The following is an 18,075-nucleotide window of genomic DNA, read 5'->3' on the forward strand; positions in this document are numbered from 1 at the left end:
TGTTTCTATGTAAACTTATTTTGGGGTTTAGAAAAGTGTTCGCTAAAATTAGATTTTTGCTATAATGGTATTCATTAAAACAGAATTCGACTGTATACACTAATTAAACTCATTTGTTCTCCCCTAAAAGTTTCTTAGCTCAGGTTGTTTAAATCCAGAGTTTTAAAGAGTATTTTCAATCAAAACAGAGCTGGCAGGACTTGATACCCAAAGCATTGTTTTGCACGTTTTAATACATTTGGTCATTTTGGCCTATTTCATGGTCTGCACACGAGGGCTAATTAGACCGGGACCTACAATTTATTGCCGATTCTGAACAGCAAGCTTGTACTTTTTTTATACTCATCGAGAGGTTTGGGAACCCCCCCCCCCCCGATGGGGGTTCCCTCTGGTAGAAATTTTTTCTGCGGTCATATCGTCGTTTCTGCTGTACTCGTGTCAGGAAAGTTTTCTGACAAGGACGAACTGGGTATCAAACTTGTGACACCTCTAAACATCCTTTGGTACTTTAGGCAAGTATCTTATAGACCTGGGCTACCGTGCCCACGTTTTAATACAGCTTCCATTGGAAAACCATTTCATTATGCATAAATTCTAGTGAATATATAGTATCATAGTCAAACTTAGTTACTCTTTAACTATAGGCTAAGTTATGGGAGTTTCCTAAGCATAATATACAAGCCATCACTATCAAATTGAAGAACATTTTAGTCGTAAAATTTAGTATTTTGATTGCTAGATATATTCTAATATCTGTACACCTATATAAGCAGTTGAAGGAATTTTGGAAGGTCAGGAATCATCTTCAACTGAAGAATATCAAATCATTCCATAGCATTTTCCTTCAGTATTTATGCTACGCTTTATTCAAATTGTATATTTTATAAGGGAAAAAACCATATATAACATGCATATTGTCCAAAGTAATTTTGTGGAGAGTAGAAAATTATTTTACAATCATATTTATTATATAATACGAAGTATTTATTTTTTACATAACAGTCACTTTAAACATTACATGCAATTGACGTGCATATATCCAATAGGAATTTTTACATTGAAAAGCAATATTTAAGGTTTTTGACGGAGGGTTTTTGACATGACAGTTGTTTAAACCATCAAAAACCTGTCAACCCTGGTCTAAACATCTTGTAAGCAAATGGTGCTTGCTTTACGGATGACCTGAAGTGGAATGGGCTGATTAGAAACCTCCTGTTCCTTTTTTTAAATGCAAATATTGAGTACAAGCAAAGAACATAGCTAACCTTTTGGCAAGTGATAAAGGTAAGCCAAATTTTATTATTTTCACACGCTTTATAAAAAAACTTTTTCATATATGTAAAGATGGAATTTTGTAACTATTTTTCTGTCACTTCCTGATTTGCTAAAGTTTTTGAAATTATGTATATTGTGGTCTCGATGACAATATTATAAACAAAATTGAAAAAACTTGTTAGTGCCGAGATGCTATTCTTACCAGCAATGTATCATTTTTTAAATAAATAAATAGGCCTACAGCATTTCTGCACACAATGCGACATGGCGGAAAAAATCCAGCCCCTCATCAGATTTTGATTTCGAGAAGTTGGCCATTTCCAGCATGCCGGAAAAAGCAGGGTTTTTTAAATACATATTTATTCTTAAATACAGAATGATTTACTTTGGTCTATCTCAGACAGTTAATGCATAAGTTTTATTTAATTCTCTAAAATAATCTATTTCTTGCAAATTACAGCGTGTGTACCACATGGAAGTCATGAAATTAAAAGAAAATCACAACTCGATTTTTTAGCAAGTTAGTTTTCACGTTTAGGTCTTTAAAGAACTGCCTGATCACAGAGTAGTTAGGGCACCTCCAACTTCTGGTGTAGTATGTCCGGGTTCAAATCCAAAACAAAAGCATGGTAGGATAATCATTCGGAAAAATTGCAGGTTCAAAAAATTTGTAGGTATCTTTCTGGCATTAAAATGATTGTGTTCTATCAAAAATGACCACTTCAAATGCCTGGTTTTTCCAAGGCAGTCAACCGGGCTTTGTTATTACAAACCATGCTCCAACAAATTTATGCTGGTTCAAGTCAACTTGCCTAAAGATCATTAGTATTATTAGGTTTTACTGTGGTTCCCAATTTCGAGGTGCGAATGCAAGCCGGTCTCTCCATTAAAAAGTCTTGCCGCAGAGAGCAACAGGCCTACAATGATAAAATCTTCAAACATTACACTTCACTCATAGTTCAAAGAATATGTGGTAGAAGGCAACAGTATAACAAGCATTACACAGAAACAAGCTTTAAGTTAGGTTCACAACACGGACATGCACATCCCAACATGTACCAATTTGTTAGAAATTCCTTGGAGGAATGTCAGGGGTGCAAGCGCCCCTCATCTATTTCGGAGCAGCAAATTTCATTTTTGGAGCAGCAAATTTTGAAAATGGAGCAAAACTAAACACGAACTATATCTGCAATATAAGGAGTAATTGTTCTGTGAAATGCCAAAAGTTTTGCCAAAAATGGTTGAAACAAATAATTCTAAATAAATTTCCTTCAGAAATTAAAATCCACTTAAATTTTTTCTGAATTATCTTATCTGTCACTACTAAAACATGCATTACTGAAATGATGAATAAAAATTATGAAACTCTTTTCAAATTAAGCAACATGCATACTAAAAACCTAGGCAACAAGAATTTCTGCTTCTTGAACACCAAAATCTTATTCATCCTGATATATAAAAAAAGTGTTTGCAGGATATAATAAGGGTTTCCGTGAAAAAAAAAAAATTAGCTTCTCACAAAATTTAAAGGAATTATTAAATTTAAAAGCAAAATGAAAAAAAACGAGAAAAATATAAATACCTTATTTACTTAAACAATTTCTCAACCTAATAGTATGTTAATATATTACGAATCACGAGTTGCTTTCAGAAGTTCAGCATCTCAATGACAATTTTTTTCAAATATTTCATGCCCTTGAACATAAGATTTTATATGTCTTATTCCATTAAAGCATTGGATGGACAGATTTTTCAATGTTCGAACAGACTTTTATTTATTTGTTAACAATGAACTCTCTTTCACTGTCTGCGTTACCATGTGCTAAAGATAAAAAAGCCTTCACCAAAACTGGCAAAATTTTGAACTTTGGGCTGCTTTCAAGGTTATAAAGTTTGAATATGTCTGCCCAATATCTATGTACTCTCTGAACTGATTTCACTTCTTGTAATTATTTGCATTGTAATGCAACCCATTCATCACACATAATTAATAGTTTTGTTAGTGATACAAAGTTGAGCAACATCCCAGCAATACGTGAGGGAGTAATGTACCATCCCAGCAATGCAAGAGGGAGTGCAAACGTTTCATTCTCTCCAACAACATGTTTTGGAAAGGTAGGACATTAATATAATAAAAGGTATCTCACAGAAGTTATGTAAAATGAGCACATGCTCCTAGTACAAACTCCTTCCTTTGACTATTGTTAAAAGCATGCCCCTCCCCCACCAATACAGTGGCGGACCGTGCGGCCATATTGGGCGCCCCCCTAGGAGGGGGTGCCAAATAGAATTGAAAGAGTGAAAAAAGCTTTGTTTACCAAAAAAAAAAAAAACGCAGTCAGTAGCGCCTAAAACAGATTTCGCATGGGTAGAAATTGTTTTCCTCGAGCCGCCCCTGTATTCACCAAATCCGGATTTTCGCAATGTGAAATTGCCACGATCGGCAACTGCCGACGATAATCACACGCCCGCATAGTGACTAGATGACAAAACTATGAATATTTTAGCGACATGATCTTCGAAAAATGTCGGTAATTTAAACGAGTAAACCAATCCTGTTTTCGATGTATGCTGTCTTTGAACGCAGGTTGGCAGCCGCGAAATTACCGTAATTTTCAGTATATAACCTGCAGGAGAAAAAACGGTCTCCAAAATCGGAGTATTCGCCATATTCATTCAGGGACTTTGATAGCCCGCCGGTTAACCAATAACAGTATAGGACTTTATACTTCAACGCAGTAGAACTACTTTCCAAGGTCACGACATAACGCGATTGTGGTAGATGGTGGGAAGTGGAAAAAAAAATTAAAGTCTCTCCCTCCGTATTTTTTTCCATGTCTCGGAAAGAACGCGTCCCGTGAACAAAATTTTCATGCTTCTTTTTCCAAAATTCCCGGTATTTGACGCACTACAGTGCATTAGCGGTACCTCCGCGAACCAGAAACAAGAATTGGCGCAAATGCGCAGGAATTCGGAGCCTTGGTGCACCATGTAGCAAGAGAACCGTTTCGGCGCAGTTGGGCGCAGCTCTTGCACCCATGGAATGTGGATGAGGTACATGTCTGGTTTAGTAGTAGTATTATTAGGTTCAGATATATTTTTCTGTTAATTAATTACTGATTTTTTTTTTATATGTTTTCAAAAGATTACACTTGTCACGTCTCACAGGTGGACTGGATAAATAAAATTATGATTCAATATGTTTGGTATTATGTTTCTATATTGCAGGATGTCTTGTTTCCAAAATAGATACCTTGAAAAAACACGAGATAGGTGTGAACCATACGCATGCTATGGAAGCTAGATTCTTGAATAAAAGTAATGTGTGGCAAAAGTCAGTGGCATCATCATGTGGTAAAGCTGCGGAATCTGCCATGAAGATTGCTTATTTGCAAGCCAAGGAAAACAGCAACAAAAATATTCTGGGCCTAGAAGCATTTTTGTGCATGGATTTGGGTTGCTCTTCACTTGCAGGTTTGAATGTGACTTCCAGCATCAGTTATGACTCAATATAGGTTACAGAAGCGGCTATGGCATTAGTAATCCAAGAAGAAATAGTAGAGAGGGTAAAAAAAAAAGAAAGGCGGTTTTCAATCATGGTAGATGAATGTGCTGATGTGTTAGAGGAATAAAGTCTTATAATTTATGTGAAATTTATTGACAAGGGTAAAATATTTACCTACTATATGTGTTTAGAGGAAATTGAAGGAGCTTCTGCTGTATACTTCTGTAGTAATAACATTGGAGAAGTTCGGCATTGATGTGTCTAAATGTTCTTCTTTGGCTACAGATGGTCCCTCAGTAATGATTGGAATTAGACCGGGAGTGGCTGCCCTTTTCCAAAAGCACAATGCCCATATTCTTTCAGTGCATTCTGTTGCACATAGGCTGGCACTTGCATCTAGCCAGGCTGCTTCCATTTTGCTAACTTGGTAAAATATTAAGACATTTTGAAACGTGTGCACTCGTATTTTGAAAAGTCTCCAACAAATACCAAGTGATTACAACAAGCTAAAAATATTCTGGATCAAAGTGTTAAAACTATCAACAACCAGGGGGTTGTTTGTCTCTAGGAGACAGTGTATTGAATATTGAATCTAATTGATCTTCCCTTATTCCTGTTTTTGCAGAAGATAAAAGACCAGTACCCCATAGATTACTGAAACAAATGGCATCATTCTTGTGTGTTTCTTGCTACTACTTTAATGCTGAATGACATAATGTTCACCATAAATAAGCTAAGCATAGCATTTCAAAAACAAAATTTGGATTTTGAATTTACTCAAGTATGTCCAAAAACTTGTTTAGCAAATTTAGAATCCATGAAAAACTAAACTGGTACACATTTGATGGACTTTCTAGATAAAATCCCTAAAAATGTCAGAGAAAATTTTGAAAATGAAACACATATTGTTGCAGAGGTGAAATGTCTTAAACCTCCAAACTGCCGACTGCAAATCCTGAACAATGGAATTTGATTAATCTGATTTGTTATCTGAGAGTTGTTTAAACAAATCATGTACAACAGATGCAAATGAATGAACTTGAAAGAGCTGTTTGATTTCATGTTTGTAAATGAAATTTCTTTTGAGTATCCATTGATGTGTTTCCTTGTCAAGCATGCCATAACAATTCCTTCGCATGCAGCAGACTGTGAAAGAGGTTTCAGTGCATTAAATACATCAAAACTGACATTCAAAACAGACTCAAATTATTCCACATCAACAATATCATGATAAAAAGTGAAGGACCAGAAAGAAAAAACTTCTGAAAAAGCTTTCGAGAAGTGGGCCAGTATGAAAGAAGGTTATATCCCAAACCCAAGTGTTTTGAAGAAAAAAACCAGTTATATCATGTTTCATGAAATTGTTATTTGCGTGCTGTTTGTTTTTATTGTTATTTTTTAAGCTATTTAAAAAATGCAGTTATCGTTAATTATTAGATGTAAATTGACATTTTAACAAGAAGGGGGGGGGGTCACACCTAGACCCCAGCCTAGGAATCAAGTACCCCCCTCCCAAAAACTGAAATTAGTCGCGTTCTTTGGAAGAATGAAACAAAAGAAATACACGAAGAGGTTTGAGAAAGAATTTCAAAAAATTCCACCACCTTAGATTATCTGGAACCTCAGACTTTCAAGACTCAAATTACCGAGGCTCTACTATATGCTTTTCATCCTTTATTTCTATGCTTACTCTCGAAGATGAAACAACAGATTTTCATCATGTAGGCTTAAAATGGGCATGAGACCCCCCCCCCCCGGATGGGCCTATGCATTAACAATTTAAGCAGCAATTAGAAATCATCAATCCCCCCGCCTTTTGAAATGCCTTTTTTTTTTTTTAATGAAAGAGGATTTTTTCTGATTTTAAGCAGGTGCAAACTAATCAGGAAAAAGATTTCCATTGAGAAATCAACTTTACAAAACATCTGGGCTTGCCAATTCTAAAATACGAGGTTTTTATGGAGGTGAAATATCTCATCATTGCCGCTTAAAGGGTTAACATAGTCCAGGTTCTGAAAGTTGTAACATAACATTTCCCCCTTATATTTCACTTTTAAAATTCATTTCACATCTAATTCCTTTTCTTCATTTTTTATGAGCTCTGTGCCCCCCCCCCCTAAATATACCAGTGCCACAAGGAAGACATATGGCTCCTGGTTGAGAACCATGTTATCTATTATATCCAACTATAAAAAAAATCACAATAGATAAACAAATAATAATGTCAGTTCTACTTATCAACTGACCTTCCGGCTTCACGTTCAGCTATGATCTTCTCTCTCTTCTTTTTGATTTCTGGCTCCACTTTCTCCATCATAGAATCCACAAATTTATCTATAACATCCACTTTATGCTGTAAAGTTATTGGGGTGCGGCACATTGGACAAAGTTTGCTCTGCTCCTTGCATTTCAATAAGCACACTTCACAAAATGTATGGCTACAGCTTAATGAGACAGCCTAGAAAAATGTAGAGGGAAAAGTTTTCAAAAATGTGGCCAAACATTACTACAATTATGAGAGAATATAAGAAGCCTTCCCAAAGAATATAAGAGCTAGTTTCCAAATTCCCAACATTTTGAAGCCATCGGGAACGGGAAATCATATTTCTCGAGAATTCTTGAAATCCCTTATTTACAGTTAAACCCTGTTTACACGACTTCCTTCATTTATGTCATTTTTGGCCTCAATTACTCTTTATACTTTTTAAAGTTAAAATATTTCCTTCATATGCCACACAAAGTCAATTACATGACATTTTTACAACATCAATCCCATATTTTATAATTAACTATAATACCCGGCGCTGCCTCAGTTTTCTTCAATTACTGAGATTGAAAAAGTGACAAACTATTATAAAGGCATATAAACTACCATACATAATACTGGCATCATTAAAGGAGTGACAAACCATTGTAAAGGCATATACAACTGTTGTACATGTCTGAACACATTGCTAGGGAACTACGGTAACCAAAGTAAACATTCCAAAAGTGATTGTTGACGCCCAAAAACCATTGTATCACGACAGTTCTTTGTCCATTTCGGGCATTTGTCGAGATCTGACAAACTTAAAGTAGTGTATTGTTCAAGCTAGGTCCGTTCGGTTATATATGCAAAACATAAATGCCCACTTGAAAGTAAAAAAAGTACCTCCCCCTTCACAATCAATCTTTTATTTTAGAGTAGGATTGTTTAAAAAAACAGGGGGTCAGTTGTGAATAGCAAATTTTCCCAGGGAAGGAATTCACAAAATTGGTCAGTGTAAAGTGACAAAATTTCCTATCAATCACTTGCAGGTGGTTATACAAAAAGGTTTTTACGTATTAAGGTAGCGGAGAGGGAAAAGTCAAGAATTGCAATGGTTGCAATGCGTGCATAGTATAAAGCAGTAGTTCAAAACTTTCAGAAGTGTTTCCCCCCCTTTTGACAAGAATTTTATTGGCAACCTCTCCCCTATTTTTCAAACTTGTTAAAATTTAATCGATAGATGACCCTGCACTAATACAGTTCACATGTGCATAATCAACTCTGCATTTTTTCTGAATTTTTTGAAAACCAACATTCTGATTGAGATACATCAGTGCTTGTGATTGTATGCGTGTATGCAGTGAATACATCAACCTGTGTTTGACAATCAATGAAAGTTGAATGAATAATTGTAGGGCTTCCTGTCATTAAAATCTGCAACTACATAATTTCGTCAAACCTGGTAATTAAAATTTCACAGGCAACCATAGAAAATTTTTTTCCCTTTTAACATTTTTAAGGTATTCAATTTTATCGGGGATTTTCTCCTTTTCAGACACCCTGTAGTGTCTAATTTATTCAGGGTTCCCACTCAAAAATTTAGAAAAAGTAGGATTAAAAAGTAGGATGGGGAGGATACCCCCTCAGACAACATAATCATAGCATAAGATTTCTACAAAATCATATTTTGAAAAATTTCAAACAAAATTTCTACAAACATAAGCAAAAAATTCTACAAATTTTTTTTTTCATTAATTTTTGTTTTTTTCATATCACTATCCTGTAAGATTGATTCAAGTGAAAACAAAATGACACAGCCCCACAGATCATCCTTTTCTGTTCTCCTCACTATTTTTTTTTAGTCTCTTCCAAGGTTCAGTCTGTCAACTCTGTTCCACAATACACGGCAAATTTATGAAGACATGTACATTTGGCGCTCCTTCGAGACCACTTTCAAAAGCACAGTGCAAAATGTGTGAATTACGAGATCTGATGCAAATAAGTCAAGGTGAACCAGATGGTTTGACTGCATTGCCATCCCCCTTTTTAAAGGGATTTCTTTACATTTTACTTTTCAATACCAGTGTAATCATTTTTGAAAAATGAAGCACTTCATTTCTAGCTCTTTGTTGAGTATTGTATACATTCTTATGCCTCTGCATGCCCTAAAAATAAAGACGACAACGGAATGCTATTGGGTAGCATCAGAATCACCAAATCTAGAATAGACCTAGGTATCCAACTCCCTTGTAATGCAAACTGTTGCTTCATCTACACACAAAATGTTGGCAATATATCAATGATTTACTGCTCAATTAAAAACAAATTACACAGATTTTGTTGATAGAATTTTGTAAAAAAAGTAAGTAGGACGAGTGGAAGCCCTGAATTTATTAGTGGTGCTTTATTTTTTATTAGTGAGTGCATTCATGGATAATAAGTGGCTTAGCTAAGAGTTAAGGTGTGTTTTAGGTTTGACATAGTTATTTACATTGCAAAAGAAATAAATTTATTTTAAGATGTTTAAATTTTAGAAAACCTTTCATGAACTCCTTAGCTCATTTGCGTGACCTATCAGGGGGTCATGACATATAGTTTGGGAATTTGGGAACCACTGGTGTAAAATTACAGTAATATACAGCGATACCTCTGCTAATGGACGTCCTGGCTTACAAATTTTTTGGTTAAAGTAAGATTTTTTGACGTTTTCATCCATTGGCTAAGGAATATTTTAGTTGATATGGATGATGACATAAAACAGTAGCATCATAAGCTAAATTTTTGTGCCAATCAAAATGAATCCCATGAGTCAATCGAGCCAGATCAATTTGTTTCCACCTTGGAATCACTTTTGCGATACACCACTCTTTCAGAGACATTTTTTTACCTATTTCATGTCAAGTGAATGATTAAGCTAAGAGAAAACAGATAAAAAAAAATTCCTTCATTGGACATGATAAAACTTAGCATCAAACTGGATGGCCTGGACATAAAGGGAACTTATCTTTTTTCATCTGCATGTGCGTGAAAGAGAAATATGCTGACTGTATCACACAGTACACAATCTCATTACACTTTTTTACTCACTATGGCTTGCTAAAAAGGTGTGTTCAGTTTTCATCTTCCTTTAAACTGTCCATCCATCCATATATATATCTACACACACACACACACACACACACACACACACACACACACACACACACAATCAGTTTCTATTTTTCTTTTTCAAAATAATACTTCTTAGCATTTTATGAAAGTTACTTTGGAATTTCAGGCAGTTCTTACAATTCAGCTTTATGCTGCACTGAGTTTAGGCACAACATCAATTTTGATTTTTGATATAGCGAAAGCAATAAAAATGCATGCCAAAAAGGTTTAAGCAAATAGATCTTCAATATTATTTTTTAGAAATCATGTCAATAATTTTAGTAACTTCAAACACACTATTTTCTACTGAGAGTACCAGGTTTTGTAGAAATTCTGGATGAACATAAAATCACGCTTTCTCAATTGTGTTTTTCAGTTCTGAAACTGGGGAATATTATTTTCCATTGTCATACAAAATATGTGTAAGGACACCCTGTAGGCTCTCTATGGGGTTGAGGTTTGAACTGAGGGCAGGCCACTCTAGAACTGAGACGTTTTTGGCTCTAAATCACTTTTTCATTAACTTTTGAGGTGTGGATGGAAGCATTATCCTGCTGATAAACCCAGCTTGAACCACCAAATATTTCTCAGAATGGTAATAAATGGATTTCAAGTGTGTGGTACTTGGTACATTTCTGAATTCTGACTAGCCTCTAAGAATGCCAACGAGATTTGTCCATCATAACCAAACACTCCCCAATACCGTCCCAGAACTTCCACCTTGCTATGTACTGAATAAAGTTCATGGATCTTTCTTAGATCATGCAAATAATAAGAATAACCTCGCACCTAGGCCATTCTAAATTTCACTTCTTTTCATTACTGCAGAGCAGAGGTCTTCCAACTTTTTTTTAGTTGCGAGCATTACCTGTACCTATCATCAAAAGAAGAGCACTCTCAAGGCAAGTTTGACATACCAATGCATAAAATCAGGATGCTTTCAATCCTTGACTACAGTTTGTACAAGGTGTTTAATTGAAACATTGATGAAGTGCTCGTGAGCACGAAATTAGACACGAGCACCAAGCACCATGGTGCTCCTTTTGGTTGAAGATGCCTGCTGTAGAGTATAAGCAGCCATTGATCTGAATATGACGGTTTCGAGTCCAGTCCAATTCTGCTTGCTAATAGTGATGTTTCAAGTAGGTTGCATGAATCATTTTGCTCTATTACAAATACCCAACTTTGTGAATTCAACAATGTTCAGTTTCCTCTTAAAATATTTCTATATCCGTTTCACTAGCAGAGTGATTATTTTGCAAAGCGAGTCTTCTTATTTTTCTGTCGTCATATAAACGTCACTCGGGGGGGGGGGGTCTTCCAGGTCCCGATTTTGATTTATAATGCTCACCACATACTAGCACTCTATAGATGCTTCATTTAGATTGATTCAATTCAATAGAAATTTGAGAAACAGATTTATCTTACGAGTTACTACACTTAAATCAAAATGACAACAAAAATTCATCATCGTATCAAAGAACATACAGCTCACCTCACTGATTCGACAATGAAAGAAACAAATTGAGGCTGACTGTTTGGCAAATTGCCTTTTTTTTTTGTCAAAATGAAACATTTCTCAATGATTTGGATCGTGTAATGTCGTTTTCGAAAAAAAAATAAGGCAACAGACTTTTCGGGGTAAATTCTTTGGGGAATAATCTCCCCTACAAAATGTGATTTGTTTCAACCACGTCAATTCGGAAAATATAATAACTTTTCAGGAGTCCGGGGAAATGGAATAAAACTTTGGGAGATTTGTCAGCTATTTTACAGTTAAGTCATGCTAATTAACTATGCTCTTATATCAGGGGAAGAGCAATGGAATAGAAAGCTTGGGAAACTGGTGTATATCAGGGGTGCACAACCTTTTCAGTTTGAGGGCCAGATATGCAGTATTTCTGCAGCTTGTGGGCCAGAAACGTATATTTATACAGTAACCATATGACCTGTATTTTGCATAACATTCCTGTAGTATCTGCCATTCCACTCTTTTTTTAATAAAACTTTGATAATTATGACTATCATAATTTTATCTATATATATAAAATTGATTTTCTGTCAGTCTGTATGTGTGTGTATGTATGTTTTCTATACAAATCTACAATTTTAGATCGATCGTCGCCAAATTTCGCATATATACCAAATGGGACCCAACTTGAACGATAGGCTACTTTAAAATTTCGTCAGCGTAGGGCAAATGCCCCATATGGGCAAAAAACGGTAGGGCAACAATAGTTTTTGAGCCTCAACAATCACTTTCCGAACGTTTACTTTGGTTACCGTGGTTCCCTAGCAATGCGTTTCAGAGGTGTTTTATACCTTTACAATGGTTTGTCACTTCTCTAATCCTGTTAGCATATGCATATGTATAATAGTTTATGCCTTTATAATGGTTGGCCACATTTTCAATACTCTCAGTAATGAAGCTTTTTGAATGACGTCGTAATCATCATCAGCATCGCTTTGAGGGTCAGGAAAAGGGTAATCCTCATAGAAATCAGTGTTAAAATTGCCGATTTTACTGTAGAAATGCGGAAATTTGGTGGGGTTTTCCGCCACACATCAATAATTAAATTTTTTTTTTATTGAATTCTAGATTTTTGAAATATTGAGTTAGCTTAGAGATATACGAAGCCCAGGAGATTAAATATGAAGTGATTAGCCAGACCTACTTTTGAGTTGGATATCCATGCAATAATATTGATTTCAACTTTTTATTTATATCTTCTCAAGTATGAAAATTAATGTCTCCTTATTGTCTAACTGCATAAATTCATATAGTTTAGATTGTTTTTTAAAATTAATTATGGGCTCATAAAGTACATCAAAGAAATTCCACAGTTTTAATATTTTTTGAAGCAGAAACAGGCAGATGAATAACTAGAACTTCGGGGGGGGGGGGGTCGAAATACTTGACACCCCTTGAAAAAGAAAAAAAAAAAATTCATTTCTACGTTTCTTTAAATCTAGATTTGTTTATTTCATGAGTCACGCAGGGAGTGGCCATATTGGTTCAACTTGAACACGGTTTGTATGTCCCTCAAAGAAAGAGGGAGATATCACGTGATCCAAAAAGCCTCATTGAAGAAAACCCGGGCAACGCCGGGTATATATAGCTAGTATATATACATAATCACACAAATTTATTCATCCCATATATTTTGTGAAATGTGTGTTTTTTTTTTGGTGAATTTCATTTTGACTTGCAGTACACATTTCCCCATGATTGGATATTTTTCAGCAACTTTAGTGATAGTTGGCAACTTTACTTGCCTTTGATAAATATTTTGGCTATAAATGTCAACACACACACTTTACTTGCCTTTGAAAAATTTATTGGCTGTAAATGGCAACTTCTATATGGGTCAGCGAAGGTATTTATTGGGTTGTGCGTATTAATACTTTTCTGCTGGAACAACTTTCACGGGCTGGATTGGCACCCTCTATTGGGCTGCATGTAACCCCGCGGGCCAGGTTGTGCACCCCTGCTGGAGGGTTAAATTGCCATGCATGCACAGAAAAAAGTCTGTGAACGTAAAAAAAAAATTAGAGGAGAAACTTTGGTCCCAAGACAAATAAAAGTCTGAGGAGCATCATGGTTTTCTGCCTTCCCCCATAAAATAATAGCAAGTTTTTCCATTCCTTACCTTGATGAAAACGTCAGTACAAATAGCACAAGTGAAATTATCCTCCAACAAGTTCTCCAACATCTTCGATGAATTTTCCTTCAGCTAAGTTTTGACAAGTACAAAAATGAATGATCAATGCAGACATTAATGAATATACATTAAGCAAATTAATAAACAATTAGCAATTTCGCTTACATAAATGAAATTGTGTTAAGCAAAAGATGCTAATGAAGAGTAAATTCTCCGTAGATTTATGTGAGGAAAAAGTGGGTTCTGAATTATAGAAAGTGATATAGGCATGCATGCTTTGGAAAAACTGATGGAAAAAGTTCCACTGATTAACTAAGGTATTGAGAATGTTTCTTTTCCGACACAGTAAACTATGATGTTACATGTTTTTTTGGTACTATTACCTCAAAAAAACTTGCCCATCTATTTTAAGTCCCCTGAAAAATCTTTAAAAAATTATTTTTTACAAATTAATTTTTATACAAATACAACGCCACAACAGGAAAATTGCCCAACGAGGTGGCTGACTTAAAAACATCATGGATTCCCGAGCCATTTTTTGGAGGCCCTACCTACTACTGCTACACCACACATGCACCCCGCCCACACACACACCCCGGAACCCCCAGTGAATCGGTACATGCGGGAATGTGTGTGTACGTGTAGTGAAACCTGACGTGAAGTTTTTTGTTTCTCTGTAATGCTTGTTATGCGTAGTGCTACCATCTGCCACCAGTTTTTCTAACTATGAGTGAAGTGTTATGATTGAATGATTTATCGTTGTAGGACTATTGCTCTCTACTTTTTAACGGGGAGATCGGCTCGCATTTGTGCCTTGAAGTTGGGAACCACAGAAAACCAACTTCAGCCGACCACCACTGTGGGGTTCGAACCCGGATCCTCACATCGCGAGTCCGTCACTATAACCACTCGACCACCACAGCGGCAAATTTTAAAAATTGTTATTTCTATTTTAGCTGCATAGGAAAAAAAAAGGAAGGGGTAAGAAGCTGCAGATAATAAGAGGTATATAATAAGAAATTTATGTCTTCTAACATTTAAATCTAGCAGTGCTTCTCATTTCACCCTTTTTCTATCTGCTACATGTGTCTACAATACTAATAATCGACCCTTACATGCATCTTGTGAACATTCCTATAGAGAATTTCTAATGAATTAGGACACGCAGGAATATGTTGTGTGTATGTATATGCATGGCCTTAAGTTACATAGCTACCAACTTCAGAGAATGACAATTAGGGAGATTTTAACGTGAATCTGAATTCAGTATAACGACCATACACAGACAAATATAAAAGGGATTTTTATTTTTTGAAAGTAAAATCAAGTGATTTTTTTCTCTACATAAAAACTTGACATTGTGCTAGTCGTCAGCAATTAGTGCCAAACAGTAAATTACTTCATATAACCAAATTTAACTCGAAATCATGCTAACATGACAGATAGGCTAAATGGGCAAATGGACATACAGAATACTACTTCTTTCTAACTTCATGCATAGTTAGAAAAATTGGTGGCAGATGACCGCACTACACATAACAAACATTACACAGAAACTAACTTCACAAAAGTTCCACTACACATGCACATAAACTAACTTCACAAAAGTTCCACTACACATGCACATAAACATTCCAACATGTGCCAAATAGAAGTTCTGCAGAGGAATATGAACAAGGTGCATGTCTGGTTTAGTAGAATACTACTAAACTACATATTCTTCATCCACATTCCTCGAAAGAATTTCTAATGAATTGGCGCATGGTGGAAAGAGTGTGTACGTGTTGTGAACCTAACATGAAGTTCATTAATGTGTAATGCTTGTTATGTATAGTATAACAAGCAATCTGCCATCAATTTTTCTAACAATGAGTGAAGGGCAATAATTGATTAATTGTACCATTGTAGGCCTGTTGCTCTCTAAGATGAAACTTTTTTTTTACCAGGAAGACTTTTCATTGACTTGCATTCGTGCCTCAAAGTCACATACCAAATACAGGTAATCTCACCAGTGTAACTGCAGAGACCAAACCACCGCCAGCTATTTCACAATTTTTGTCTTTTCCTCACCAAAATGAAACATTTGTTGATGTGTTGCAATGGCAACAACAATTCACGTCACCAGTGAGGCCATTACAGGAGGGGGAGGGAAAGCACAGGGGCATCTCTCCCATCTTAAAAGCAACGATTTCTTCCCCACTGCAGTCTAATATACCTCGTGAAGATACAAGAGCTTTTTGGGAGTCTGAGGATGCAGTAGATATGTATTTATGTTGTCCAAGTTATGCTTGTTTCATGTTATAGAATACCGCTTATAATACTGAAATATATTATTTAGTGTCTGAGGTGAAAACAGGAACGAAACCCAAATGCTCACTGAATAAGTTTTTGGGAGACTCCAACCAGTTTATATATAACTAAATTATTTTTTGGTCAGAAGAATATAAATGTGGAACAAAATTGATTAAGCTTGCAGAATATTAACCTTTTATTGGCCAAATTAAGATTTGAATTAATTTTCTAATATTTTTTGTTATTTTCTGCGCTGATTCTTTAGTTTAGAGAAGTGGTTCTCAACCTTTTTTGGCTCACAGAGTCCTTTTAAGTAAAACAGTTTGATGGCGGAGCCCCGTAGGCCAATTTTTTAATTATTCATCAAAGTTACCAATTTATTTTTATTATTTAAAAATATTTATAATTATTTTTTTTAATTTTACTGGTTTTTTTTTCTATTTTCCTCGAGCGGCCGCCGAACTCCTGGAGAGTGCACAAGAAGCACTGGTTGAGAACCGCTGGTTTAGAGATATCAACCATAAAACTCATGTAAAAAAATTTCTTGTATGTTTTCTGGACTTACCCATGTCCATAGAAACATTAAAATCAAAACAAAAAAAGATTAAAATTTCTTCTTTAAAAATAGGCGATTTAAAAAAAATTAAATTTATGGCATTAGTGCTGACATGAATGAAATTGTTGTGTAAAATTAAGATTGAAATCTCATGCATTCCAAAAAAAAAAGTGCTTTCATATGAGGAAAATACTTTTTTGCAATTAATAAAACTGATGTTTCCAATTGGGAACATTGGTCGTTAAAAGTGGACTATTAAGAAAATTGAAAAAAAAATTGCATAAACCAGGCTAGTTTTGGGACTGGTGTTGCAACTTTGGGATAGCAGATTATTTTCAGATTTGAATTTCCAGCAAATGCCATGTGTTTCATTGGTTCGCAGCTGCCGATAAAATGCAAGGCATAGACTAAGAATCTGAAAGCCAAAAATAATCAACTGTCCTAAAGTTGCAATACCAGTCGAAAAACTACTGCAGTTCATGGTATTAAAAATAACTTCAAAATTAACATTTATTAAGATATAAAATAATTGCTTAATTTAAAAAAAATTAACATATCAAAGTGGTAATTTGAATTGCCGGAATACATATTTGTCAGTTTTTATGTCATTTTCTAAGTAATGTAAATTTTCATAAACACAATAGTTTGTGGACCGCTTCTATCATGAGGATTACCCTGTGTTCTTCCCCGATTTAACAAATTTTACTTACTTTTTCCTCTAAGACTTTTTGGTTTATCATAGGCATTTTCAATTTGTATTCTTCCAGCTTAGCAATCTTTCGCTATTGACACGAAGATTAAGATATATTTCAACAAACAAAAAGTATATTTTACACAGGAATAAGCATCTTACTGAACAAAATCTATTGTTCTTATCAAAAACAGAATACTTACTTTCATTTGAGAACTCTGGGCCTCGAGCTTAGAGCATCGTTTACATTTTTCCGACTTAGCCAATTTCCTCTTCTTAACTGGCTAGAGAAGAAAAATCGAAAGATGAAGCTGATTTTAGGAAAAAAAATAAATTTTCTAACAAAGTTGACCAAAATCATTTGCTTCAAGTTGAAACCTCCAAATATATAACATGAGGGGCCCACAAATTGTTGAGTTTATATTTATAGTATATCGTTTAACATTGAAAGGGCTATCACTCTTGTTGGAAAATATTCAAGAAACTTTATAAACTTTACACATTTTATTTCTTTCAAGGACGTCTCTTCTGTAATGCTATTTTTTGTGTGATACACTAAAGTGCATTTGCAATAACAATCTTTACAGGGAAAGACTAACTGTACCTTTTGTTTATCAACTTATCAATTAAAATTTTTTGCTATGAATAAATACTCAAAAGCACATTTTTTGGTGATAATAACAATGCCAATTCAGG

At 35.1% G+C, this 18,075-nt stretch overlaps 1 protein-coding gene across 11 annotated transcripts in view; it reads right to left on the reverse strand.

Annotated features, from left to right (window-relative positions):
• Positions 1-18,075, reverse strand: part of LOC149079152 (uncharacterized) — a 62,775-nt gene that overhangs the window by 7,804 nt on the left and 36,896 nt on the right. For all 11 annotated transcript variants that reach the window (XM_089240040.1, XM_089240032.1, XM_089240038.1 and 8 more), the window contains exons 7-10: positions 17,583-17,663; positions 17,399-17,470; positions 13,829-13,912; positions 7,027-7,238 (exon numbers count right to left, since the gene is read on the reverse strand). In XM_089240040.1, coding sequence (XP_089096166.1) covers positions 7,027-7,238; positions 13,829-13,912; positions 17,399-17,470; positions 17,583-17,663 — 449 coding nt within the window. The remainder of the gene's footprint in view (positions 1-7,026; positions 7,239-13,828; positions 13,913-17,398; positions 17,471-17,582; positions 17,664-18,075) is intronic.

This window comes from Pholcus phalangioides, unplaced genomic scaffold (genome assembly GCF_987345545.1).
Source record: "Pholcus phalangioides strain wild (caught in Gottingen) unplaced genomic scaffold, Ppha-v1.0 ptg000012l_1, whole genome shotgun sequence".
Lineage (NCBI taxonomy): Eukaryota > Metazoa > Arthropoda > Arachnida > Araneae > Pholcidae > Pholcus > Pholcus phalangioides.